The sequence below is a fragment of the Molothrus aeneus genome, chromosome 26 (assembly GCF_037042795.1).
Source record: "Molothrus aeneus isolate 106 chromosome 26, BPBGC_Maene_1.0, whole genome shotgun sequence".
NCBI classification, from domain to species: domain Eukaryota; kingdom Metazoa; phylum Chordata; class Aves; order Passeriformes; family Icteridae; genus Molothrus; species Molothrus aeneus.
In genome coordinates this window covers 3248519-3275470 of record NC_089671.1, presented here as the reverse complement: position 1 = coordinate 3275470, position 26952 = coordinate 3248519, and the positions used below count along the sequence as shown (strand labels likewise).

The following is a 26952-nucleotide window of genomic DNA, read 5'->3' as shown; positions in this document are numbered from 1 at the left end:
ATTAATTTTGCAGGTTAATTTGTGTGCTTTCAACATGAGCAGTGAAGATGAAATAAAGGAAAGACTGGATGCGGAATTGGATCGCTGTATTGTGGCTATGAAACCCTATGTCCTTAACCTGCAGAATAGTTCAGGTACAGATGGTAAAATGTGCATTTAAACACTAATAACAAAGCCCTAGGGACTGACAATTATTATGTGTAATTAATTTAACCAGGCACTTCGTCTCTGGCATTACAAGGTACAGTTTTGATGGGAGTTTGCACAACTTCTAAAGTTGGATGTTTTAGGTACCTACTGCAATTGTTTGACCTTATCTGTCTTATTTTCATGATGTAAATGTGCTTTTGCACATTTACAATACATTAACATCAATCTTTAAAAACCTAGTTCAGTAGAAACTAAAGGGAATTTTAAAGGGAACTGTTTCTGAGATAGCAAATATTTTTTAATTATAAAGTTGTTAACATTTGTTCAGGAATGTGTATTGATAGGAACATCAATTAATAAATGATGTTGCATAAATCTAATTTTTACAACAAGCTGGTTATTATTAAAGGCACAAACCCTACAAATTAAGAGCTTTATGTGTAAACATTTAACCAAATGAATAATTTCCTTATCTGATAGCAAATCTTGTGTAAATAGAGATTTATTGTTTTTAATGGATGAGGATTTATTGTGTATTTAAAGTATTAATGCTCCTGCAAGCTGTAAGTTGTAGTTTATGCAGTGAGTGCAGAATTCCTGGGGTTTCCAATTCCATGTTGTTTACAAAAGTGATGTAAACTTCTGTTATAAACATGAATTTATAGAAAATGTTTGTGCAATGTGTAAATTTGAACCATTGTTAAAGACTTGTTTTTATTCTAAGTCTTTAACCATTTATTTTATTTGGTTTGGTCATTTGGGAGTTTGTTTTGTTTTAAACTTTGGTGTAGAAAGGAGAAACGTACAAAATTGGTGCCAGTGATGGCTTCTGTTTTCTGCATGTGTTTGATTTGCTCTGAAAATGTATGGTCACCCCATAAATCTGTATTTTCAGAAAGAAAAAGATGCTCACTATGGATTAAAAAACTCTGCAAACCTTCAGCAGCAGGCGTAGGAATAGTGGGAAGGGAGAATCGAAACTTGTACGCAAAACTGCTGCTCCACATGCTGCAGAGAGGAGTTCTGAATGGTCCTTTCAGCCAGAAACCAGAGGAAGGAATGCTGAAAACTTTGCCTGCCTACATGGTGAGTGTCACTACTTTATGAGACAGACTTGCTAAAATGTATCCTGGAATTGCTTTTCCATCTTAGATTTGGCACAAATGTGACAAACGGTTCTGAATGGGTTGAGTGGAGCTCTGTGATTAAATAAAGGCATTTCTTGTAATTGATGCTGGGGAAACCTTGCAATGGGCAAAACCTTTTGTGTCTTCAAAATTCTGGTTTGAAGGCTTATGAAAATAGGTGTTTGAAGGAACAGAAAGGTAATCTTTTTCTAGTTCTTTGGAAAAATATAATAAAAAATGTAATAAAAGGCCCTTGAGGCTTTCTTGTGTCCTAATCAGTAGATAGCTCTTGTGAAAGGAAAATGGTTCTTAAAGGTCGTGGCTTTAGTAGCCTGAGAATACTATAGAACTCACACAGGCATCATTAAAATTGCAGTTTGCTTTCTGAAGAACTGAATATGCTGTGTCAACCCTTGGCATCACCTTCAGTGACATAACAATGCCAATTTTTGCTAAAATTACCCATCCTGTAAGAAGTATTGGAAAATATTTACATTGTTGCCATGAATTCCCATGGGTTGGGAAGGTGGCATTTGCACATCTCACTGACCTTAGTGGAAAGGGAATGATTGTACTGCAGACAGTTCTGCAAGAAATGACATTGAGGGTGTAAAGAATGCCTCTGTGTAAATACATTCTCCTGTTGATTTTGCATTTGTTCTCATTCTAGTCAGTTTATTTTGATGAACCAAGTTCACCACGAGCTCGGAGCAGGCACGCTGGCTGCTTATCTGAGTGGATGGTGGGAGACCCGGGCAACCATGACAGTAATCTGTCCTCTGTGGAGGACTCATCTTCAACAACAGCTGCTGCACTTGGGTGAGGTTTCTGTCCTTGCTTCAGCAGGGTTTGATTTGTATTTAATAGCTGTAAGCTATGAAATGAGGAGTTTGGATGAGTTCATTGCACTCCCTCATGGACTCACCATCAGTGTTTATAGTCAGAAACCCTGGTAACAGCTTCAGTGTAATGAGAACTTCTAGACTGCTCTGTTCTTGCTTTTCTCCATTATGTCTTCTTCTCTGACTTCTTTACATCCCCTTCCATGTCCCATCCTTCTATCCTCTTTGTCTTCCTCTTGTTCTCCTCCTCCTTTCTGTTCCAGACACTTAACATGGAAAATCAAAGCCTACATCTGTTGTCTAAGGCCATGATGCTGAAAGCAGCTGTTTTATCAAATAGTTTTAACTGTCTTTTTCCCCATAGATTAGAAATATAAACAAGCACACAGATGGTAGATTTAGAGGTTGTTCTATGACTGTTGCTCACAGGTTTTTTAGAGGAAATGGAATAGTGGCTCTTTGCAGATAAGCAAGTTTTGCTGAGTGAGATTTAGGTTTTTGATTTGCAGCAGCCAGTGAGCTTAAACTGCATCCTCAGTCCCAGTCAGCTGAGAATAGAGCTGTTTACAGCAGGGGAAAAGGGTGAAATGTGTTGTTATTAAGGCTTATTTTCCTGTTGGCTTAGAAAGATGTCCCTGCAGTATTGAAGGAGTGACAAGCTGGTCATTTGGACACTTGGAAAACTTCAGCACTATTCTGTCCTAATTTGTGGGAATCTTAGGTAAATTCCAGTTTAATCTACTGTTCTTAAGTATTTGCTTTATGGATTATCTTACATAGTACAATTTTGTGCTGATTTTCAGGATCTGTGTTCCTTTTTTTTCTTTATGTGTCTTTATTTCAATCATGGATGGAATTTCCTCTTGTTTGCCCCTTCTAAAGTCTCATTAATGTTTAACCTTTCTGAAATCCTTGGTGAAGGAAGCACTCTTAGACATGGAGTGAATATTACTCAAAGCTCAGTGGGTACTGTACAGGAGGAAGTGAATGTTTGCTCTACTTCTGCTTTCATTTCATTGTGTTAGAAATACATTTTCAAGTTTAGTTTCAGAAGTCCAATGCTTTTTTTCATGTCTTCATTTACATCTTTCATAAGTGGCCACCATTAGCTGTTCTCTTGTAGGCACACTGATGTTTATGATGTTTATCATCATTTTTCAGTCAAGTTTTTAGTTTTCCAGCAGAGATTTGGATAAGTGACAGATGGAGACTTGCAAGTTAAATCACATTAATATTGAGTATCATTAAACTCTTCTGTATCCATTAAATGTGTGTAATTCTAACAATCATTTCAAAAGTTACTCTTATGTCTGAGGTCTCTGTATCTCCTTTTCTTGAGGATTAGGGGCTGTTCTGGTTGCTCGCAGTCAGGCTCTGATAAGAACCTGTGGTTTTGATAACAGACTTGTGGTTTAAGACCAGAGGCAGACAATGGAGAATTTCCAGTTGAGTTATGATATTACTGATTTGGGCTTGGTGATACAGAGAATTCACTGGAAAAGGAATGATTCTGGTTTTGTTGAATTGTGTTAGAAACACGTTTTCAAGTTTAGTTTCAGACAGACACAGAAAATTGTTAGAAGGAGCTGTTCAGATATCCTTAATTAAAAAAAAAATAGAGTTGACATTATGAAAACAAGGAATGTATCATGTTTCAGAAATGCTTTTTGAGACCTTGGAGGAATTTTTGTTCCTGTTGTGCCATGTCAGGATAGCTGGCCTGGGTCTGACCAGGTAGTGTCAGTCCCTGGGAGCAGCAGCATCAAGTCAAAGTGTCACTCTGGGTGTGAGAGGCAATAAAACAGTATCAGCACAACTCTCCTCTTTTAGGCCAAATGTAGCCCACTGAAATCTCTACAAGGCCCTATTTGTGGTGTAAAAATGCACCTGATTACTCTGAATTCCTGACTTGTGCTGTCAGCTGGGGTGGGATTTGCATATTCCCCCCTCTTCATCCTGAGGTGCAGTTCCACCTATTCCCTCCCTTCTTTGCCACAGTTTTTCTTTCTTTTCTACCTGGTTTATAGTAGAATACTGGAATTGGATGTCTTCTCCCACTTTGTGTCTGAACCTAATTCAGCTTGGCCTGGCAAAGTTCCCAAAGTTATTTTTGGTGTAGTGAAGCTTAATTTCACTTTCCCCTTCTATCCTGTGGGAATGAAGCAATGCCTACATTGGTAATCAGGGTGGTTCCCAAGACTCTGCTGAGTTCTCTGGAGACCTGCATTGCAAATTATTCCCTAGATTGCAAATTATTCCATGCCAGGAGAAGCAAGTAAATGTAATTGAATAATGTTACTGGTTTAAAGGAATTAAAACTCAGGGGTATATGCACACCTCTGCTGGTGGATACTTGGACCAAGAGTGGGGCTGTGTCTAAGGAAATCTGAATTTGTGTTGGAAAATTTTTATAGTTCTGCAGATTACATAAATTAATCTTCACTGCAATAAGAAACTTAATTTTCCTGCAAGTTTTGCAGAAAAATACTGAAGGTAAATATTTCAGCTGTTGTGTTTTGAAAAATACAAGATATTTACATATTTAGTATTTACTTAAATGTGACCATGTTAAGATATTACCTATATCCAACATATAGCTCCTGGTTTTCTTTGTATTTACAATTTTGAATGAGCAATCAGTGCAGGTGAAACTGTAATATATTAAATATTTCTGGATGTGCAGTTTGTAGGGAGAGCCAGCAGATGGTGACCGAGTTCCACTGTATTTGTCTCCCTCCTCTGAATGTGCACTGGGAAACTGCATCCCTGGGCATGGAATTTGTGCGGTTGGATGAAAATTTTGCATTCCAGCCATGACTCAGTTCCTACAACATTTTCTCAGGGCAAAATAGATAATGTCAGTGAGACATGTTTGAGTAACTGCTTGATGTTCTTTATCTCAAGATTCTCTCCTTTCAAAGACCCAAACAAACAGAAATTCTTTTCATAGTGATTTTTATCTTGCAATACAGATAATTCTGTGTTGGACAATTTTGACTTTTCCATATGAAGTTGTTTTTCTGCCTAAATAAAAGCCTTAGAAATACAAACCTTACTTGCAAACTGGGGTGTTGATGAATAAATCCAACCTGCTGGGACTGGAAAGGTGCAGCTTTATTTTGAAATGTGAGAGGGTTGGTTTGAGAAATGTTTAGATTGGTTTGAACAGAAACCTGGGCTTTTTGACCCTGTAGGAAAATTCTACTTTATGTTTATAGAGTGTGCCTGAAAACATTGTTAAAGGTTAGTGTGTAGTCATGTGGACCAGGAAGAATCAGTGAATTTCCCTCACTTTGTTCCTGGATGGAATATTTACTCATCTCCTTTATTGGCAGCAAATTGCTGCCTCCTCCCGTGCCAGCTCCCTGCTTGGGCTGCAGCAGGAGGTCACAGGTTGATGTCAAAACTCTGCTCATCCTTCACTCACCTGCAGTGGGAGGTAAAAGAATTTATCTTGTGCTTTTTGGAGCCTGACTTGTATTAGCAGGAGGCTGGAAAAGGTAATGGACAGGTGGTACATATTTGATAGGAGCAAAATTGTGTTCATCCTTTCAATCTTGTCAAATTCTGGTTGTACAATCAAGTAAAGGAGCTTCCTTTTCAGTTCCTCTTCAAAAGAGCAAATACAGAACTAAGAATGCATCTAGGCTGTTGTCTTCCCTTTGGTGAATTTGCAAATATTACAGGTAGCTTGGGTTGGCTTGTATTTGTTGATATTCCTGAATCTCTGAATGATGAGGGCATGAATTCTGTTTTCTCTCATTTTAACAATTGGAACTTTATTGCATTGTTAGGTAACCTGAGTATTAGTCAGAAAGGAAATGTGATGAAAGGGCAGATTTACTCACAGGCAAAGATTTATCTCCCTTTAATTAAAGGTAATTTTGTGTCAAATGAAATCTTGGTAAGAAATGCAAGAGACAGTCGTTGTGTTATCATAATCCTTTTGATCTTTTTTACCCCTAAGACTTTGCTTATCTGAACTATTTACTGCTTTGTAATTGTTATTGTGCATCCATACATGCTGTTTATATGGGATTTATTGGTGCTGGAAGGGAAGGTAGGCTCCCAGTTGTTGTATTTCTCTGTTCCCTGCTGTTCTGATGAAAGCTGGGGCCCTGTGCTTTCTGAAAACTTTGTGTTTGTCTCTCTAGAAGTGACTGGTTTATATTGTACATCCAACACTTGTTCTGTTCATAAACACTTCATTCATCTCAGTGTCTTTTTGGCATAGCAGCCATCTCATTTGCTGCCAGATGGAAAGGAAGGGAGGTATTGAATGGTCTGATTTGACTTTTATATAATATGACCAGTCATAGGAAGGTGAAGGGACCAACAGCAGTTTTTAATTACCTTAATACCTGTGGATCTGAGAGTGGAGTATGTGCTGAAGGGTGTTTCACTACTGTTTTGGATCTTTTGCTGCATCAACACATCTAATAAATGCTTAGAACTTCTACTTTATTTTGTTCTTTTTCCTCCTGCTCTGGGGCTGAGAAATGTCAGTGACCAGGTGCAGCAGTGACAATTCTCCTCACCTGTCTGCTTATCTGCATTTCCCTTTGCTCAAGTGTTTTATTTACAACAAAAGCTTTTCCAGAAAATCCCTCTGCTGGACAGAGCACTTGCTCCTGCTGTGCTTGTGTCCTGTCTTGTGGGCATTTCTTTACCATCCCTCATAAATTCCACTGTAGTCCATAAAACAGAAATGAAATGAAACTAAGACAATCTTTGGGACTTGTTCCTCTCCACCTTGGCCTTTCAAGGCACTGCCTTTGTACAGAGCTGTGTGTGTTGTTCCTTCCCTTTGTGTGTTATAGGATCATTTACCTTGTTCTAACCTATTTTTTTGGTCTTAAAAGTCTCCCCTATGGTGCAACCATCACCTTCATTCCTCTTTCTTCTCTGAGTCACTGGACTCCATCTTATGTTGTTTCATATTCTTAGCAAGATTGTTTCAAAAGCATTCTCCTAGATCAGCCCTCTCCTTAGCTTGGATTTATCCTAAAATCCTTTGGGAGCTGTTGGGTCATGTAGTAAAAGAAAACAAAGAACACTTTTTAATGTACTGTCATGTACACAATATTTCTAGTGGGGTTTTTGGTGTGGGGTTTTATGGTGGTGTTTTTTTAATGGAACACTTAAGGCTTTTGTTTGCCTCTAACATGAAATTTTTATCTTTTTTCTCCTTTTTCTTTTTTCGATCTTTCCATCTTGACAGTTATTTTCTTGTATATATTTTACCCAATTCTATTCTGTGATTAACATCCTTTGTGTGCCACAAATTGCTGCAAATGAACTCCTCTCTTTCTGCTTCCTCCTGTCATTACTAACAGGGAAAGACTCAGTGAGAAGCCATCAGTAATATCCCGTTGTCTGAGCTCTCCTCGCCGGACAGATGAAGATGACCTAGGCACGTCACTGTCTGTAAGATGCTTCTCCTTTTTCTCCTAAAGCTCTGCTTTCCCTGAGTTTTGTATATCCCTGTAAAGCTGTTATTTCCAGATGTGTGGGTCATGATCCCTGTGTGAAGGTGCAGACATTTGGGAGGGAGTGGTAGGGAGTGTTGAGCTTTTTTCTGCTTTTTGCCATGGTCAGGATTAAATGTGCTGGAGGGTATTTCTTGTTGGGACTCAGGTGTTTATTAATTCTTATCTATGTTACATCTCACAAACCCTGAGCTCTACAGCACTTCACTCTAACAAACTAAAAATGGAGCCCCATCTCTCTTTCTGAAAGGATAGACTGTCCAATTAAGAAATGACACCTCAATTATTTTTACTTTTAACCCAATAACCAACCACCCATGCCCTGTAATGTGGATTTTTATCCAATTACACAAAACCACCCAAACCCATGGAGAAGAAGATGAAGAAGAAGGAGCAGCCTCCACCCTAAAACCTCCATCTTGCTTTATATCTATTACTGTATTCTAAACCCTTAAACTCTAATTTTCCACCCTGTGATATCACACACTTCTATTCAAACTCCACACCCACAATCTCAGTTCTGTCATTCCATTTTGGAAGCTTCTCCAAGTTTTCTCTTGGGGGTCGGTGCCTGGCAGCACAGAAAATCTCAAATTCTCAGTAACCAGGGTTCCAACAAGGGAGGACTAAAGCTCATCAAAATCTGTCCTCTGCAGTGCAGGGGAAGAGAATTTCTTGTAGGATGCTGAGTTCATCCTAATGCTTGACCTCTGTTTAGTGTTGTTGTGTGTCTGCTGCATTGTTTTCCCCGGGCTTGGCAATGTGCCTGCATTGACATCATCTTGTATTTTGCAATAACAGATTAAAGAAAGCTGCAGAGATGCCTCTGGCTCTGTTCAGTGATGGCTGACCTCTGAAAGAGTGAATTTTGGACAGTTTGTTTCATCAGACTTTCCACAAGGAGGATTTTGACTGATGAAAGGGCATTGAACAGGCTTTGTCTGAAACCATTTTAATCCAACATATTCAATGATGTTGTTTATATAATTGCAAGCCTTGCACTGACAATTACTCCAGACAAATGTGTGATACCAAGAAATGTGCTGTTTACCTTCTAAAATGTGCTCTGTGGCCTTGCAGTGTCCTTCACCACACCTAGAGCAGCCCTCACCCCTCTGTGAACACTGAATTTCCTGTTTGTTCCTCCAGCTCTGCCCACGCTTCATTTTTGATTCTATCAGAGGAATAGTTTAGAAAGATTGCAGCTGGGCACAGTTGAGGATTTTATGAAGTGCAAATAGGATAAACTGGAAGCTGCTTTCTGAGGAAATTTGTGTTCTGCTGTGCATCTGCAATACAGGATTAGCAAGGGGATGGTTTATCAGGGCAAGTTACAGGTGCTCAGTGGGCAAAAATCAGTGTCTGTACTCTAGGCTCTGATTGCTGGGAATGTATTTATGTGTGTGTTGATTGCATGTATACAAATGGAATTTAAATACAGAAATGCCATCATTAAAAATAAAACCACATGCTGGCTTTACTACATGTCTCCTTATTGGTTTCCTGTTTATTTTACTTCAGGAAATATTCCTTATGGAAGAGTTATTGTAAAAAAAAATTATATTCTTCAGTTGAAACCTGGATTTGGAGCTTTAAAGCTTTTTAGGGGAGTTTTGCTGCTTTGGTTTGTTTATTTTTAATATTTTTTTTTGCTGTTATTGCTGGCTCTGCTGTAGCTTCCAGGTCAGTGTTGGACAAATCACTGCACTTCATTGTTCTTCAGCTCCATATACTGGATTCTCCTGTGATTACAGCTCTAAAAGGGCCTTTAAGTGAACCAATCCTCTCTTGCTTTGCCAGTTTGATAATGTTTGGCTGGCTGGAACAAACAATACCTTGTTCCATTGACAGGGATGTTCTGGGATTTCACAAATGTTCTGGCATGGTTCAGGCCCAGGTAGAGGAGTGGGGAGACTTTTAAGAAACATTTGAGAAACATTTAAGAAACATTTAAGAAACATTTAAGAAACATTAAGAGGTGCCTCAGCCTAGTGTTGAGTAACAACAGCCCAAGCTTGCTCACTAGATGCTTGTGACAAATGAGATTTAAAGAAAAGCTGCTGGCAGGCCCATACACAAACCTCACTTCATGGACAAAGTAATTCAGGCTTTAGTGTTGTTTTTTAAATACCTGGGCCAAGGAAAACGTTCTGGACCAGCTTTCCCCATTAGATCCATTAAATGTTGGTAGTTGTTACCCTACAGGAAAAACCTTTCTTCTGAGAGGCATTCCCTGGGACTTTGGCAGCAGCAATAACCCAGCCCTGGCTGAGTGCTGGAAATCAGAGAGGAGCCTTGAGCTGGGCAGCAGCTGCTCTGTCCTCTGCTTTGAAACCATCCCTGCCTTGGTTTCCTTCCATTTTTAAATCTGCTTTTTTATTGGGAGGCTGATAGGTGATCTCTGAATTCTGCATTAGCCCCAGGAAAGGCACTGTGGAAATGAATAGATGCCTGAAAATTGAATATTTTGGGTTTTTTAGTAAATTCACGCTCTGTAAAGGAGACCATTGCTTTGGAAATAAATAAAGAAGAACATTAAAGTGGAGATCCAGGCTGATTTATCCTCTGAGCTGCCTTCTCAGCCCAGTATCCTCTGGAAACTGTGGAAGCTGTCAGAAGTATTGTGACACTATTAGGAAGTGCAGTGTAGCTATGGCCAAGTCAATGAGAAATTTAATTTTAAATTAAAAAAATAATTGCCAACAATGCTGATATTTTCTTTGACTTTTTTTATGTTCCAGGATGATCAACACAAAAGAAAGTTTTCATTTGATGATGATGACCTCGAAGCACGGCTCAATAGTTGGAATCTTGGGGTAAAATATACTGAGTACTTTACTTCTTTATTAACTTGCAGTGGGAACTTCTCAGTAGTGTAGTTTGCTTTCTGAGCTTAGCCAGCAAAACTTTGTGTGGGAATCAGTCTTTTAGAAATGAGTTGCTAAGGCTTGGAAAGGTTATTTATGAATGTATGAGAAGAAAACATTGAAATTTTAAGTAATAATAATCTTCACAAATTTAATATGGTTACTCATAAATCAGGCCAAATAATGGCTGCTGGTCAAAACCAAGACTCTTACTCTGGTAGAAATTCAGAAAATTCTTGATGACTCTGTAATATTATTTTTTATTTATACTTGTATTAATGAAAGAAGACTTTGGCTTTCTTTGTTTATTTTTTTTAACCAAAGCAGAATGTGTAAGTCATTAATACAACTCAGTTTTTTTTGGTCAGTGTGCCTCCTTTTTAAAGTGTTCAGGAGGATTTTCTGTGTGTTCACCTCTTTCTTCTCCTTTTAATAATTCAAATTTATTACTCTTATAAGAGTATTCCCTTGGTTGTATTTTCTGTGGTATTAGTCCATGATAGTTCTAAGGAGACAATGAAGCACCTCTTCTCTGTAGATGTATTTTAATGTATTTTTTCTGTTGTGTTATTTTGTCTTTTTTGTAACCCTTTCACTTGTACCACCAAATCTTTAACCTCTTTCATTGGAATTAATATTCTTATAGCAATTTAGTTTTGTTAAGATCACTTTGATTTTAACAGGGAGGTTTCTTCTTTCTTTCCTTCCTTATTTTGGCTTATTCTCCTAGGTTGAAAGCTCACAGAGTTGCAGCCAAAGTTAGGAGTGATGAGAGTTTAATGAAATAGTTCAGCCTTGTTTTTTGAAAAAGAATCACGTATTTTCATGTTGTCATTTTAATCAGCTGCCAAATGATCCTTACTCTTCCTGCACTATTGTCAGTCCAGAGGGATATGACAGCATTTAAAAATCTTGCCTATTACACTCCAGGTTTTTCATGGATGGCCAAGTTCTCTTTAGTGCAATCAGAAATGATAACAGAGAATATTCATGGTTTTCTGTCCTTCTTGGTGTTTCTCTGGCTTTTTCCAAGCTGAGAGTGGAGATGGGTGTGTCAGCATTGTGCAGGTGCCTGAAACAAAGGTGCAAACACTTGCAGATTTTGAATATTTGGGCTGTATTTATCCATTGGATGATATGAGCAGAAAGCTGTAATACCTCAAGCTTTTAAAACTGCTTTAAGGGGGAAAACTTGCTCATGGCCATTTTACAAATTACACCAACTGATGCTGACAAAGGATCTCTTTATATCCTGCATTTTTATATCAGTGTCAATCTGCCTGCCTGCTTATCTCTTATCTCTGTCATTTTATTTGTATTTTATTTCTTTCCCTAATTGAAATTCCAGTTTGCAATCATGTTGTGCTGATAATGGCTGGTTATTAAAGTGTGATGATCCTCTGCTGATACAGGAGCTCCCTTGGATAACAAATTGGCTACCGCGGCACATAAATCAGGTTTTCAAGTCTCCTCTCCAGGGATGGTAATTAAAGAAGTCGCTCATGAGAGACTTTGATTGCCTGATAAGACTTGTTGGGAGTTACCTGACAAAGGGGATTGGAGGTTGTAAAGGAGAGGTCTGTGAGGGGTTGTGCTGAACAGCATTGCCCTGCTGGGGATCACGGCCTCCAGTGGCTGCTGAAAGGGTCAGGAAGTTTTTTACACTTAAAGAATATGCCACTGCTAAAAATAAAAAACCCCACGAAACGATCCCTTGGAATCTGTAAGGTTTGAGTGTCAGATGTGGCTGCTGTTATTTGCAAGCATTTAAATTGCCATGGGAGCATCTTGCTGTCCTTTAATTGCTACTCCCGGCTGCAAATCGTTTGGGAAACTTCATTTACAATGATCCCACCTGAGATACAGGAGACCCTTGACCCAAAACATACTTCAGTGGTGGGGGAAGATAGGAAAGGAGATACAGAATGGCTTTCACTTTGAGCTGCCTGGGCTAAAGAAGAGTTGTTTTGAAAAGCTTTTGCAACTTTCCTTGGGTTTTTTTGGTTGTACAAGGCTTTTTGTCAGTAAGAATCCCTGTAGATTTAGGAAGATGTGAGTATTTCAGGTAATGTATGCAGACCATGCTTTTATCCAAGAATCTGCAAATACCCATCTAGGTGAGACAGCCCTGGTGTCTTCCAGCTGTGAGGTGCTGCTGAGCCCTCACTGCTCCAGCTTGGGGTTGAAATGACCAGTTCTAAATTGTTCATTTATTTTTACTGTTATCTTTCAGCCTCCTCCTTTGTTAATATATTTTAAATTTCCTCTTCTTCAAAGTTCTTGTATTTTTAAGGTCACATTCTGGATGTGTTTTCAGTTTTTATGATATACCCACATCAGTGATTGAGATTTTATTTTTTTTTTTTAATATTAAAAATATTGTGGAAAGTTTTGGGAAATGCTTTTATGAGTTTTCTACTAAGCTGAGAGGTCACATCCAGAGGCTTCAGATATTTGTTCTTAATAATAACATTTTCTACAGGAGAAGTAAATCTGTTGTGTTACTTTGCTGATATTGTTACTTTTTGTGAATAATAAAAGAATTTTCCCCTTTTCCTTGCAGCATTCCTGATTATCCCTATCAAACATTTTATGATTCACGTTCTTTAGATTCTAAGCAAGCATGAGTAAATGTTTGAAAAAAAAAAAAAGTTGAGTTTTGATTGTGATAAATTTGCCTTTCATACGTGGAATACTAATTCACACTCATTTTACATATATTATAAAATGTGTTTTTCTTAGCCTGTACTGACTGTTCTCTAAACTGGTGTGGGGACTGTCCTTTATCAGGTGTTCATGCCTCGAAGGTGCATTTGCAATGTAGAAAAGCAGAAATCCTTTTGTTGTGGCTGTTTGGAGGGAAAAGTTTCAGGAGCTGGAGCTGAGACAAATAAATACCAGTAATCTTTGGTCATGTTGTTACTTTGAACTTTTTGTCATTCTTCAGCCATCCTGAAATATAATAAAAGTAACCTGGGCTAGGGGAATGAGAAGAACTTTAAGGTCCCTTCCCAGACTTTTCTGTGATTCTGTGGTCTTATTTCATTACAGCTGTCAATGAATTTCTGCATATTGTTGCAACTCTAGTGCACTTTATGAGTGAAGGGAAGGTGACTATCTCCTGTTGGGGTGTCTCACAAATAATTAAATCTTGTGAGAGATGTGTAGTGCCAGGAAAAGAACCTCGTTGGATAATGGAATTAAACTGCCTTTTTTTCCTTTTTTTTTCCTCTTTAGCTGAGCTTTTTTGATTGTAGACAAATATAATTTTTGGATTAAAAAAAAAATCAAGTTACATAAAGAAACAGCAATTAATTAAACCCCAGCAAATTCTTCCCTCACCTGTCTTTCTCTCTCTTTCATGATGCCTGTGGTACAGTTTCATTTGTCACCAAACTGTAGCCAGTTTTAGGGGCGACAAAGCATGTCTTTCAAACATCCCAGGAAATTCAGCACATCATTTCAGGTGGAAAGCGCACAAAGAGATTGCACCCTGGGGAAACAGCAAAGGGCTTTTTAATCAGGGAGAACAGGATTTTTCATCACTGGAATTCAGCCAGGACAAGAATTAACTCTGTGACAGTGTTCACAGGGGTCTGAGGAAGAGGGAAGAGAGGAGGATCTGACTCCACGTTTCAGAAGGCTGATTTATTATTTTATGATATATATTATATTAAAACTATACTAAAAGAATAGAAGAAAGGGTTTTATCAGAAGGCTGGCTAAGAATAGAAAAAGAAGGAATGAATAATAAAGGTTTGTGTCTCAGAGAGTCTGAGCCAGCTGGGCTGTGATTGGCCATTAATTAGAAACAACCACATGAGCCCAATCCCAGATGCACCTGTTGCATTCCACAGCAGCAGATAACCATTGGTTACATTTTGTTCCTGAGGCCTCTCAGCTTCTCAGGAGAAAAAATCCTAAGGAAAGGATTTTTCAAAAAATACCGTGGCTACATTAACTCTTTAGCTTTTCCCAGAAGTGATGTGAGGCTGACTGAATGCTCAGTCTTGCCCAGAAGAACTTATCCTGGTAAATGTGACTGCCTAGGAAAGGTTTGAGAAGTCTGAGACCAAAGAAATTCCCTGGTTGGTGGCTGTGTTCCCTTCTCCTTCCTTGGAGCCAAGTGTTCTAACACAGGGTTAAGGGATGGAGTGCTGGGAATTCCTGGGAGGCTGCAGCAGCAGTGGATGCTGTGCCTGCTCTGTGTGCTTGGCTCACATCTGCCTGTGTCTTTCCAGTCTAGTTAAGCTCAACCATTTCTGCACAAGCCATTTGATTATCTTTTGTTTGGTTTCTCAGTCTGGCTGCTTACTATAAACATACCTACTGTATATGTTGTGGCCTTGGAGGGCAGCAGTGCTGGGAAAACTTTCCCACAGTGAACTCCAAATGGTGTCGAGACTTCAAAAAATAAATTCAACTTCCATGCTGACAAACAGCCTTCATGTGCTTTAATGTCCTTCCACTAAGACTGCAACAGCAGCATTAAAGTGAACTTCCCTACAAATTATGATGTTAGATAAGAACGTCCTTACTCAAATTTCCTGAAGCTACTCAGCAGTTATTTCTGTAGGGAACATGCTGGCTGACTGGGTTTGGTAGATTAAAGTAAGAATTTAGGGCAAGGTTCAGTTTAGTTGTTTACCATTTCAAAGTCTTAAGTGTTCTTAACTCTTTCATGTGTGTTTTTGCCATCCTTGTTTTGAAAACAATCCCATTTTGTCTTTGATGAAGCTTAGGGGGGAATGTGCAACAAGCCTGCAGATGCAAGTGTGGGGGTTTTATTCCCTGAATCTTAATATTTACAGTATTCTGTGAGAGGACTGACCCAGGCTGAAGTTGGGCATTATTGCAGATACCCATCCCTGGAGAAACATCTTCCAAAGAGTGGAACAGGACTTTGGAGGGGTAGTTTGGAACCATGACTTCAGTGTTGTCATTGTTGTGGTATTTACTGAGCAAAAGAGCAAAGCTTTGGTGGGAATTTCTGGACTGGACCATATTTTCAGCCTGAGGGATGGAATGTAATTGATGAGGATGAGACTTGTGGAAGTACTTAAAGCTCAAAATCGTGCTTTTTTGAACTGTCCTTGCTTTTGGGAGAAAGCATTTCAACTTTTGTCAGTGCTTCACTCATAACTTCCACTGATAGCTTTAAAATTGTATAACTCATAAATACTTAGTTTTGACTACTTTAGGTGTTGTTAAAATAAATAGAAATGAAAATACTGAAGTTACAAATTATGGCTGATTTCCCTGAAATGCGGTTTTGGAATTCTATTTTTACGTACATTTCTGCAATACTTTTTTATCAATTTAAAATTTAAATAAGAAAAAATATATATTTTAATGAAGTAGATTATCTCTGTTAGATGATGGGGATTTCTTCATGGGGATCTGATCACCCAACACCTTCACAGCTCTGGTTTAGGAGAAAGAGAAGGTGACCATTGCACTCCTCACAAATTGAAACACGATTTCTTGTCAGACTGCCTAATAGAGCAGGGGAATCCAAAATCTTTTCTACAAAGACATTCAAAATACCATTTCTGTTAAGAAGTGGTATTTACAAATTAGAGTTCAGTTCTAGTTCAAATAAAGATGTCTTTCATGATGACATTTATTTGGTTCATACTCTTAAAAAAGCATGTGATTTACTGCTCTTCTCATGGCAGTCCTTCAGTTTCATACATATGTATTTTGGCTTGTCTTTGACCTTTTGCTTATTATTTTTAAATTTGCATGTTTCTCATAAATACAGACTTTTTTTTTCTTTTTTGGGGCATTCTTTATTGTGATATTCCCTCTTTAATGTGGTTTAATTTGGAGAACAAGAAGTTTTGCAGAAGACCAGCATGAAAAGAATGAATGTTGAGGCATTAAATGTTTACAGATCAGTTTAAGTGGATATAATCCACAACAAGTAACAAAGTGGGAACATTTAACTTCAAAGCACATATGGCTGCTGTTACAAAATCAAGAAATGCAACACTTGGGCCCTACAAAGTATTGGAGACACATTTTCCTTCTTTCCTATAAACAAGTAGGATGTACCTTAGCTTTTCAGATGGTTTTGAAGTGAAGGGTGCAAACAGCTGAATGCCATGGGCAGATAAAGGATTTTAATTAATTGTAAACATTTACAAGAATTTTTATATTACTTTGGCTTAAAAAAGCCAAAGTAAAGGGTGATTCTGCATGAGAGACAGGGCTTTGGGAAATCATGAAGCCTTTGAAATGTGGCTCTGCAGCCTCCTCCAGGTTCCACCAGATATTGGTCAAGGCTTCCCACTGCTCCCACTGATCGCAAACTGGGGAGTGCCTTGAGCTCCTGGCAAACACCTTCAGCCCTGGGCACGATCAGGAGTGTGGGCTGGATGGGGAAGTGGCCAAATTGAGGTGGGAGGAGGAATAGAATGCCAGTAAAATGTAGGTAGAAAATCCTATTGCAGGTAAAAATGTGTAGGACAAAGAAAATCCTCTAAAATTTTTCCACTTTGGAATTTCTGTGCCTTTCATTTCCCTCTTCTTGATTTGCTTTTCCTTCCCCTCCACTGGATCTCCCATGGCTGGTGCTCCAGGCTGATCCCACTCCTGTATTCCTCTCCTCACAGTCTCTTCTGTGGCCAAAATTCCTCTTTTTTTGTGGCAGTGGGTGCATCCAGGATTCCTTCATTCCCTGGTGGCTGCCCATGGATTTTACTGCCAACACAGGATATTTTATGTGAAGGAAAGTTGAGTGTAACTGTTTTAGTAAACTCCCTGACAATAAATACTGTTAAATGATTGGTTCCCTGATGCTTTCAGCTAATGCATTAAAATTTTGGGTAACACCATTCATTGAAATTGAATGTATGTGTTAAGTGTGTCTGCAGTGACTTCTGGGTGAAGTATGACAACTCAACGCCACACTGAAATCCTACATCACCTTTTGGGACAGGAAATGAATAATACTGTATCAAATTGAAATTTCAGAGGGATTAAGCCTCTTTTCCACTGATAAATTCAACACACAAATTTATTTCATGCTACTGCAGAAAGTGCAAGCATTTGATATGTTTGCCATGCCTCGTAGATCAACCTAATCCTACAACTTTTTTTTTTTTAATGTGTATTGCAATCTCATTCATATTCCAGATCTCACTGCCACATTTTACAAGATTATACCCTTGAAAGCTTTTTTTGGGCATTCTGCTTTCTCTGTGATGTGATGTTTGAGCCTCCTTGTCTGAGAAAATGAGAAAGATAGAGTTGTCTGATAGAGGAAGTGGGTTGGGAACAATGCTTTGTCTCCAGTTCTTAAAAATAGTGATTAAGAGAGCTGTTTTAATTATATAGCCATGTTAATGAATTATTTCCTTATGTTTTGTCTCTATAACTTACATGTGTGGCTATAGTTTCAATGCACCCAACTGTAATTTTTCAAAAGCACTACATTTTAATCAGTACAATCTGTAAATGTATTCTAGCTTTATACTGATTTCAATGAGAATTCAGCCAACAAAGTTGGAAATCTTTTGCATAAGCCTATGTGTGTAGCTGCCAAATATTTTTTATGATATGCATTGATGGAATTTTTACAACCACAAGAGGTGGGAGGAAAAAAGTGCAATTTTTTGGTCCAAAATTGCTGAGTAGATTTCCAACCAAATTATCTCTTCGGAAGATTTCCTATTTCTATAAGATTTAAGACATGTTGAAATCTCATCTGTGGTTCTTTGAGTGATGCAGTTCCTGTGCTAAGTATGGTTTAGTTATGATGTCTTGGACTAAATCAGACATTGTTGACCTGCTGATTTTTCTCTGCCTTGTTTTTCAGTTAGAAAACCCCAGATACCTGCGAGAAAAACGAGTGCCAAGGACTGTGGTAAGTATTTATATTCCCTTGGTATTTCAGAAGGGCAAACAAACCTTTTATGTTATTTTTAATCAATGGTCAGGATTGATTGTACTTGAATTTAGTGGTTTTGACTTCATTGGTTGCTTTGAACTTTTTCTTCAATAGATGACACCTAAAATTGACCTTGGGCAGAGCAGCCCCTCTCGGTACCACCAGGCACTGCTTCAAATGCAGGAGAAAGAGGTAGGATTCTTTTCCTTGGAAATTGAGCATTAACAAGGAATTTATTGTAGCAGAAAATCTCACGGAAGAGAAGTTTGCTGAAGTGACAGGGCTTGTCATTAAATACTTCATGGATTTCCCAATTATTTAGGGAGTAAAAAAGACTTTCTGAACATATTTACCGGTCCTTTGAAAGAACTTTTAGTGGAGAGTTTGAATTCTAGGAATTTTCCAAATTACCTTTTAATAGAGGCAGTGAAACCTTTGATTTAGTGAGGACTTTTGTTTGCTTTCTATATACCTTTCAAATTGAGCAGATTTTGACCTTATTTCTGATAGGATCTACATTATTTCAGTATTTGCTTCATTTAGCTCCAATCCTCTTTTGGTCATATGGGGTTTTATTTTACTTCTTTGTAACTTTGTGAATTCCTGAGATTGCTGCCCAAGCTTGGCTGTCTAATTCTCTCACACCATGGTTTTTTGCTTTGAATATGTGTAAAAGTAAAATTTTGTGGTCATTTTCACCTTTTTCATGCTTTAAGGAAGTCAACTGCCTGACATATTTTGTCACAAGCTGCTCATTTTATTTAAGACATTTCTTTTTTTTGAAAGACAGTGAATTAAGAGCAGAAAAGGAAATTCAAGGTGCATTAGGAAAACAATTAATAGAATCCCAAACCCAACCAACCAATCATTAAAAAAGCCCAACAAAAAACCAAGTCCAGCACTCTGCTCTGTTTGTCTTCAAATTTTCTGATTTCAGCCATATGCTCTTGGAAAATTGAGACAATGTACATAGTTCCCTACCATCCAGAAGGACCTAAACCCACAAAGTACCTCAAATATGTCTGAGTTGGGGAGGAAAGGGCATCATCAGCAAAGCAGGAAAACATTCTTTCATTTCCTTGGTGTCTTGTGAGGACACATGGATTGGAACTGCCATAAAGTTACTTCCATGACAATTCAGAAAACTTCTTTAGCAGAGATACAGAGGAGGGTAAAATTGGTTGGCAGATGTTAAAAAAGGATGTGTATGAAATGTTTTCTGGTGCTACCTGGTTGCCTCACTCAATGCCCAGACAAGCAGCTGCACAATCCATGTGCCTTTCACTTTCTCTACTCTGCTGTTGACTGTTCTTCTGGATTGACAACGTTCAAACCAGCAGTGCCTCAGGATGAGGCAAGGTTTCATAAGATGTGAAAATAGCCCAAGAAATAAATAAATTGTAAGCACAGTGTTGTCATTTAAACAATATTTTCAAATTAAATAAACAGGAATCCATGCCGAGGAGCTACATAAAATACCCAGTTAATACTTTGCTAGTTCAGTGGAAAAATCCTCTAAGCCACACAGTAAAAAATCCAGGACTTTTTGCTAATGGTGCTCGACTGTGGGCTGGTTTGAACTGGAAAGGTTACAGACAGTGTTTCACAATCACCATGTGTGTGCTATTAACAAGAAAACTTAAATGTGTTTTCATCTTATTTTGTTTGTGAAGCTCAATTAGGAATAAAGTCCTTTTCATTTATAGAATGTGAATGTATTAACAGAGAAATGGTGCTGTACAAAAGGGTCCAGGGAACCATTAACTGTTTTCAACCTCTTTGTAGTACAAGGGGAGAACATAAAATAGGATAACTGTGGGGTTTTTTGCTTTTAACCTTTAGACCTTTGTTCATAAAGCATTCCTGCACCTGTTTAGAGTCTGTAATGCTGAACACATGGCCATGAGCAGTGATAACCACATCACAGCCCTGCGAGAACGCCGATGTCATCAGGCAGCGGCTTTTAGTCAGCTCTTCCCCAAATTCTTCTGACATGGATTAAACCATTTGGGAAATGGTCATTACTGAAGAATTGTGGGTTTAAACAAGGGAGATGCAACCCAACAGGAATAAATCCCTGTTCAGCAGGACAGCAAAGCACAACAGATGGGGTGATTGGCCTGTCTTGATAAAAAGGGAAAATGTCCCTTTGAACTTCACCTCTGGCCATCCTGTGTCACCCAGAGCTCCATGGGGCAGGGCAGGGGGAAAGGAAAAGTCTGATTTGTGATTTTTCAGAAAAACAGATTCAGTGCCATTGCTAAGATACAGGTTTGGAATTCTTCTAGAATGAGAAAATAAAATCAGCTATGTTAATAAACTGATTTCTTTTAACCTTTCTCAAACAGCTAGTTTATCTGATTTATCACTTTGAGACATTCTGGTGTTTCTTTAAAGAAGTTCTCTTTCTTAATTTTTCATTTTGTCAGTCTTATTTATTCTTAGCATTTTTTCTCAATTTCCTTCTGTTTCATTATTTTGTAAGCAAAGATATTTATTTATCTTATCTCAACAAAGGAAGTCTAAACAAATCAGAGGCATATTGGAAATAATTTTCACTTTTCAGTTGAAGGTTATACCTGGAATAAATTTGTACTGAGTTGTATACCAGCTCTTTATTTATTTTTCAGACAAACTGGCAAGCTCAATGCTTTATGCAATAAATTGTGAAGCTTCATTTGTCTGGGTTAACTGAGAACATAGAGTGTTTCCAATGCTTTTGTTGACTTTATCAGTCCTGTCACTCCTCTGTTTTGATTTTTGGGAATCCAGTGATAAAGCCTTTGGACACTGGAGCCACTTTTCCAGCCTCTTGTGTACTAAAGCAGCCCAGACTAAGTGGTTGTGCAGCTGGGAGCAGGAGGAATTGTGGGGAAGGCAGTGGCTGGGTTTTCAGGAGAACACCCCTGGGACAGCTTCCTCCAGTTTGTCAGGTGAGATAGGTGCTGTAAGATAACAGGGAACATAGAGAATGGGTAAAAGAAGTTTGTTTGTTGTTTTTTTTTCCCTGAAAATGCATCTTCAAGGATGCATTGGACCTTTGGAATTGTGGGGAAGGCGGTGGCTGGGTTTTCAGGAGAACACCTGTGGGACAGCTTCCATCATTTTGTCATGTGGGCTGGGGAATGAGGAAGAGGAGAGATGAAATAGGTGCTGTAAGATAACAGAGAACATAGAGAATGGGAAAAAGAAATTTTGTTTTTTTCCCCTCTGAAAATGCATTCTCATGGATGCATTGGACCTTTGGAATTATGGGGAAGGCAGTGGCTGGGTTTTCAGGAGAGCACCCCTGGGACAGCTTCCTCCAGTTTGTCAGCTGAGATAGGTGCTGTAAGATACAGGGGAACACAGAGAATGGGAAAAAGAAGTTTGGGATTTTTTTCCCCCCTGAAAATGCATCTTCAAGGATGCATTGGACCTTTGGAGTTGTGGGGAAGGCGGTGGCTGGGTTTCCAGGAGAACACCTGTGGGACAGCTTCCATCATTTTGTCATGTGGGCTGGGGAATGAGGAAAAGGAGAGATGAGATAGGTGCTGTAAGATAACAGAGAACATAGAGAATGGGAAAAAGAAGTTTGTTTTTTTTTTCCCCTTGAAAATGCATCTTCATGGATCAAGGACCAGAAGTAAGATGAAAAACGAAGAGTGTTTTATGGGTTTATGAGTCAAGAAGTCTTATCTTTAGGATGCAGCCTTTTTAAAAAGCTATTTAGGACCTTCATCTTTGTAATCTTTATTTCTGTTTTTCTCCTTTTATTTTGGGAATGAGCACTCCCTTTTGCTGCATGACACAAATTTTGTTTATAAAGATCATCAAGCCATTTATATGGTTTTACTGCAGCAGAAGTGTTGGGATCTAGTGATATATTTACATGAAGATAAAATCTGCAGTGCTGATACAGTTAAGTCGTGGTCTGGCTAAAAGGGCTCTGGATTGAAGGTGTTGAAAGCAGCAGATTTACTGTGCTTCTCACTTATCTGGCAGGAGATTATAACTTGAAACAGAGCAAATTGCATGAGGGCTGTGATATGGATTTCCCCCAAGAGGGACCATACAGAGAATGTAGGGAAAGGAATGCAGGGAGGAAAGAAAGTTGTAAAACTCGGGGAGGGAGAGTGAATAACACTGGCTGGTGTTAGCATGGAAGAGAGAAGGAAAGAACATTTGAAGATAAGAGTCCCTGCAATTAGGAGATGGTGATCAGTGGGAATTGTCCTGCTGGATTTGATTTCTTCCTCTTAATTGCCCTGTTCCATAGTGAAGTATTTAAATATATTAAATTCATGCCAAATACAAGCAATAAATAAAGCCAATATGGAGTCCTAAAAAAGAACTCTTGTAATTAAACCACTGTAAAATTAACATTATTGTGTCTTTAGCTACATCATGGATTTTATATTTTTTCCTCATTAAAAAGAAATATTTTTGTTCATATGTCCAAGGATGGTAAAAAAAATATCAGTATTGTTCTTTTGTGTAATATATTGAATTAAAAGTGTGTGCTCATGTCTGTGTATGTCTCTAGAGTTTAAATCTTGGTGGATGGATATAGAAACATCTGTGTATGGAATCAGGAGAGCTGGATGCAGCTCAAGGAACCTCCTTAGATGTGCTGGGGCTGTTTGTGCTTTTTAATAACAGCAGGAGAGTGGTTCTGATGAACTTTCTGAAAACCCTTGAGTGGGCCCAAAAACTGAGTCTTACAGTAACTGGAGCTTCATGTGTTGGAATTTTTTTTCTTATTATCCCTCTGTTCTTCCAGTTCTCTTCCTTTGCTGTTCCCCTTCTTTTGTCATCCTGTTCACTGGGGACTGTCCAAGCCATACTTCTGCTCATAAATGTCATGCTGATTTCCAAGGGTAAAGATTGTTAAGGCTTTTAATTCTGGTTTTTAATTCTTGTTAAGATGTAAGAACGTGTGTTGCTTACTGTTCACACAAGTGTGACCCATATGAGGGGGCAAGAAAAGGCAGATATGACATAATGATGCCTTTCATTGTGATTTTCACTTTTCTGTAACTTTTTTTTCTTGTGACAACTTGCTTCTGAAAACACTGTTTTATTTCCCCTTGAAAATATTCCAGGCAGTGACAGCAACTATTTTCTGGTTCATTTGAATTTTCTCCTTTTCTCCACAACCCCTGTGTCTGTTTTGAATGCAGGGTGTGATTTATCTGGAGAATCCAGTTGTGAACTGATTCTCACCACTGAGTAATCGTCCTGAGCAGGAATCTGCTCGTTCATATTTAAAATCACAGCAATCCTGACTGCTGCTAACACAATTCCTGCCTGATTAATGTCCTGCTCCCAAAAACATGTGCAAGTTGTCCGTTGTGTTCCTGGTGAGGAAGTCACATCCTGCCTTGCTTTGATAACTCTTCAGAATGTAATGTAATAAACCCCAAACCTTATTTTATTGCTAGACTGGTGTGAGACACACAGTGGATGTCAAGATGAGACATGTTTTCATAAACTGGCTGCTGATTTATAATTCCTGATAGCAGTCAGGCTGCTTGTGGAGATCTAGATGTACATGTACAGTTATTTATTTATTTTTTTTGCAATAGTTTGTGAACTATGTCTTTAATTATTGCACATATGGGCTGGAGACATTGAGAAAGATCAAAGGGGTAGGTTAGCAATTCAAACTAGTGTTTTAACCAGTAGAATGTCCAGATGGTTGCCAAGCAGCTGGGAATTAATCTTTTGCTGCATGATTAATCTCTGCCTCAAAGTGTGTCTCTCTTTAAAAAAAAAAAAAAGAGGAAGAAAGTTTGATTTCTTTTTTTTTTCATGTTTAGATTCTGATTTTTGAGGGAGAAAAGACATTGACTAGAAAAAGTAGGTGTTGTACACTGTTATTTCTACTGGTGAAAAGAAGGTGGGAGCACAGTTTTAGTGGCTGCTTTAGGAGATCTTGAAATGAGTATAAAAAGTTCAGTAGCTGCTAAAATGCAGCATAAAAAAGAGAGGAATAACAGTGAGGAGAAAAAGTCAGTGTTGGTGACTGTATTCAGAGTGATTCACTGGACTGGGCCCTGTGCAGAATTCCATGAAATTCTCATGTGCTGCCTTTCATTATATTCATATTTCCCTAAATCCCTCTGATACCTCTGTGATTTCTGCATGCTCACAGATTCAGCTGGGTTCAGGTCTCAGTGCTGGCTACTGAAGATACAGCTTCTTGCATTTTTGTGCTGTCTTTTATAAAATTGCATTTAATACTGCTGTGGCTAAGCTGTCTTAATTTCTAAACATATACTGAACTTTTTTTGGTCCCTGCTGATGTCAGTGTCTCCCACTGGTGGCAGACATTTGTTCCATGTGGAAGTGGGACCCTGCAAATAAAGCTGTTAAATAACAGGATATGTTGTAGTGCTAATATCCATGTTATGTTCATTGGCCAGAGAAAACATCCTTGAGAGCACAAATACCGTTTCCACTTATTACAGTTTTTGGGATACAGAGCCGGGTGCATTTCTCCTTCTCTCTTCTCCTTCTTCCCACCACCCCCAGCATGGAAATCCATGAAAAATACATTGTTCTCTCTTGAAAGAGCCTAATGACATTTACATATGAATAAGAACAATTGTCCATTCAATTATTTCTCTGTATCAAGCGTTTATTAATTTCAATGTCATTTAAAAAGTCAGATTTTCCTTGATGGGGGAAGCTGGTAACATTTGATTTAGCACAAAGCCCTAAATTTTAGTAGCTATAAGAATGGGGCAATGTCATATTAATTTTTTAATTAAGTGAATATCCAGTTTCCTATTAAAGAGTAATATGTAAAAATATTGCAACTGGAAATAGCAATTGTATTGTTTTTGAAGAGTAAAGATACAAAGAAGAGTGGATATGTGGTGGGAATTATAAATGTTTGTTAGGTCAAATAATCCAGTCCAGATTATAAACATGGACTTTTGTGGAGGGACCTTTGAATCTGGGCAAAATGCCATGTTTATAAAGGGGCTTTTTACATTCTAATTTCTGGCTGTTCCACTTGTTTAATGCTGTTTTTATTTCAGTCCATCTCTGGTTTCCTGAGCTCTTTGCAGCAGAGAGTTTCCAAGACATTTATTTCACCTCAGTCATTGCATTGGACAAAAACATTGATGATATTCAACGCTGTAATTGGAGTGGTTAATGATGTATTGTTTCAAAATGTAGTTATAAGTTTGTTTATTTTCTGAAATGGCAAGTGAACAGTATTTTTTTCACATCCTGTAAACTGAATGCAAAGTTTTCAGCTATTCCATTTGAAAATGGAAGATTAGTTCCAATATTATTAAAATTTATATTTACTACTGAAACTTCTCTTCAAATATATTGTCATGAAATATAATTTTTTCCTGTTTTGCAGTATTTAAAAGAAAATCCAGTGATTTTCTTTTAAATACTCTGAGTCTTTTTTATAAAATGTGGAAAGTATTAATATACCTCAAAGCTAATCTTAAAAATTTTTGAGGGTACAGTGTGATACAGAAAGGACACAATTAACAAGACAGCTTGTTAATGATCAAGTGAAATGCACTGTTCCAAATTACCTTAGTCTGAAGTCAGTGTGTATTTATAATAAGTCTTGACTGTTTTGCAAGTCCAGTCTCTTCTGTCTTGGCCTTCCTGTATGGTTTAAAACACTGTATAAATTATCAATATTTATTATTTTAACCCCGCATGTGAAAATTGAGTAAGCACAATTTGGTAGAAAGTTTGACTTGTTTGTTGATATTTTTTAAGAAACCTTTTTCTTCTGTGGAAATATCAAAGCTTTGTGTGCTGTGCACTGATTCCTTTTAGCAGCTGCACAACACCAAGACAAATAACTTTTGTCGTGTACTGTAAGATATACAAGTCATTGTTCTGCATTGTTAGTTCTTACTTTGAAGTTCTCATTTATTGTTTACATCCTTCTCCCCCTTCCTCCCTTCCTCCCTCCCTCCCCCATATATTCATAGCTTGGAAAAAAAAACCTGGCAAGAAACAAGTTCTGTTTTGTCAAATAGCCAAAAACCCCAATCTGATGGATTTTAAAGCTCTGAGATGTCCCCCCTGGCCTGAGGGTGAGCCCTGGAATGGAGACAAGTGGGCAGCAGTTCAGTGATTCATATTGTTAACCTACTTATTGATTTGCTTTTAAATCAGGTATTTCAATATTTCTACAGATTTCTGTAAATGGGGACAAGATAAATGTTTGTCCTCTGTCATGAAAAAAGGAGAGATCACTTTTCCCCCATCCCCTGGAGATTTATGACAGTTGCAGATGAGACTGTGTGAGTTTAAGCCTGACAGTTATTAAATGTTCCTAACACCTGAGCTGTGCTGTGGGATCAGGACAGTGAAATCCCAAAACCCCATTTTCAGGTAACTATTTGCTGGTTTTGGTGGTGTTTTGTTTTTTTAAATGAGGAAGAAAGTGTGACTAGGCACATAAAAGCAGCTCTGTTGCTACCACCCTTCATGGCTTTAAATAACAGGGACAGCACAGATGTTTGACATCAGTATTGTTTACATGGCCTTAGGGTTTAATTGCCTCATTCTCTTTGTGAGGAGGATAAACAATGACAGAAATCCAAAGGAATG

At 38.2% G+C, this 26952-nt stretch overlaps 1 protein-coding gene across 1 annotated transcript in view; it reads left to right on the top strand.

Moving 5' to 3' along the window:
- Positions 1-26952, top strand: part of CEP112 (centrosomal protein 112) — a 194148-nt gene that overhangs the window by 513 nt on the left and 166683 nt on the right. The window contains exons 2-8 of the mRNA XM_066566089.1: positions 14-134; positions 1046-1236; positions 1948-2096; positions 7456-7546; positions 10350-10424; positions 18298-18345; positions 18484-18561. Coding sequence (XP_066422186.1) covers positions 35-134; positions 1046-1236; positions 1948-2096; positions 7456-7546; positions 10350-10424; positions 18298-18345; positions 18484-18561 — 732 coding nt within the window. The 5' untranslated portion in view covers positions 14-34. The remainder of the gene's footprint in view (positions 1-13; positions 135-1045; positions 1237-1947; positions 2097-7455; positions 7547-10349; positions 10425-18297; positions 18346-18483; positions 18562-26952) is intronic.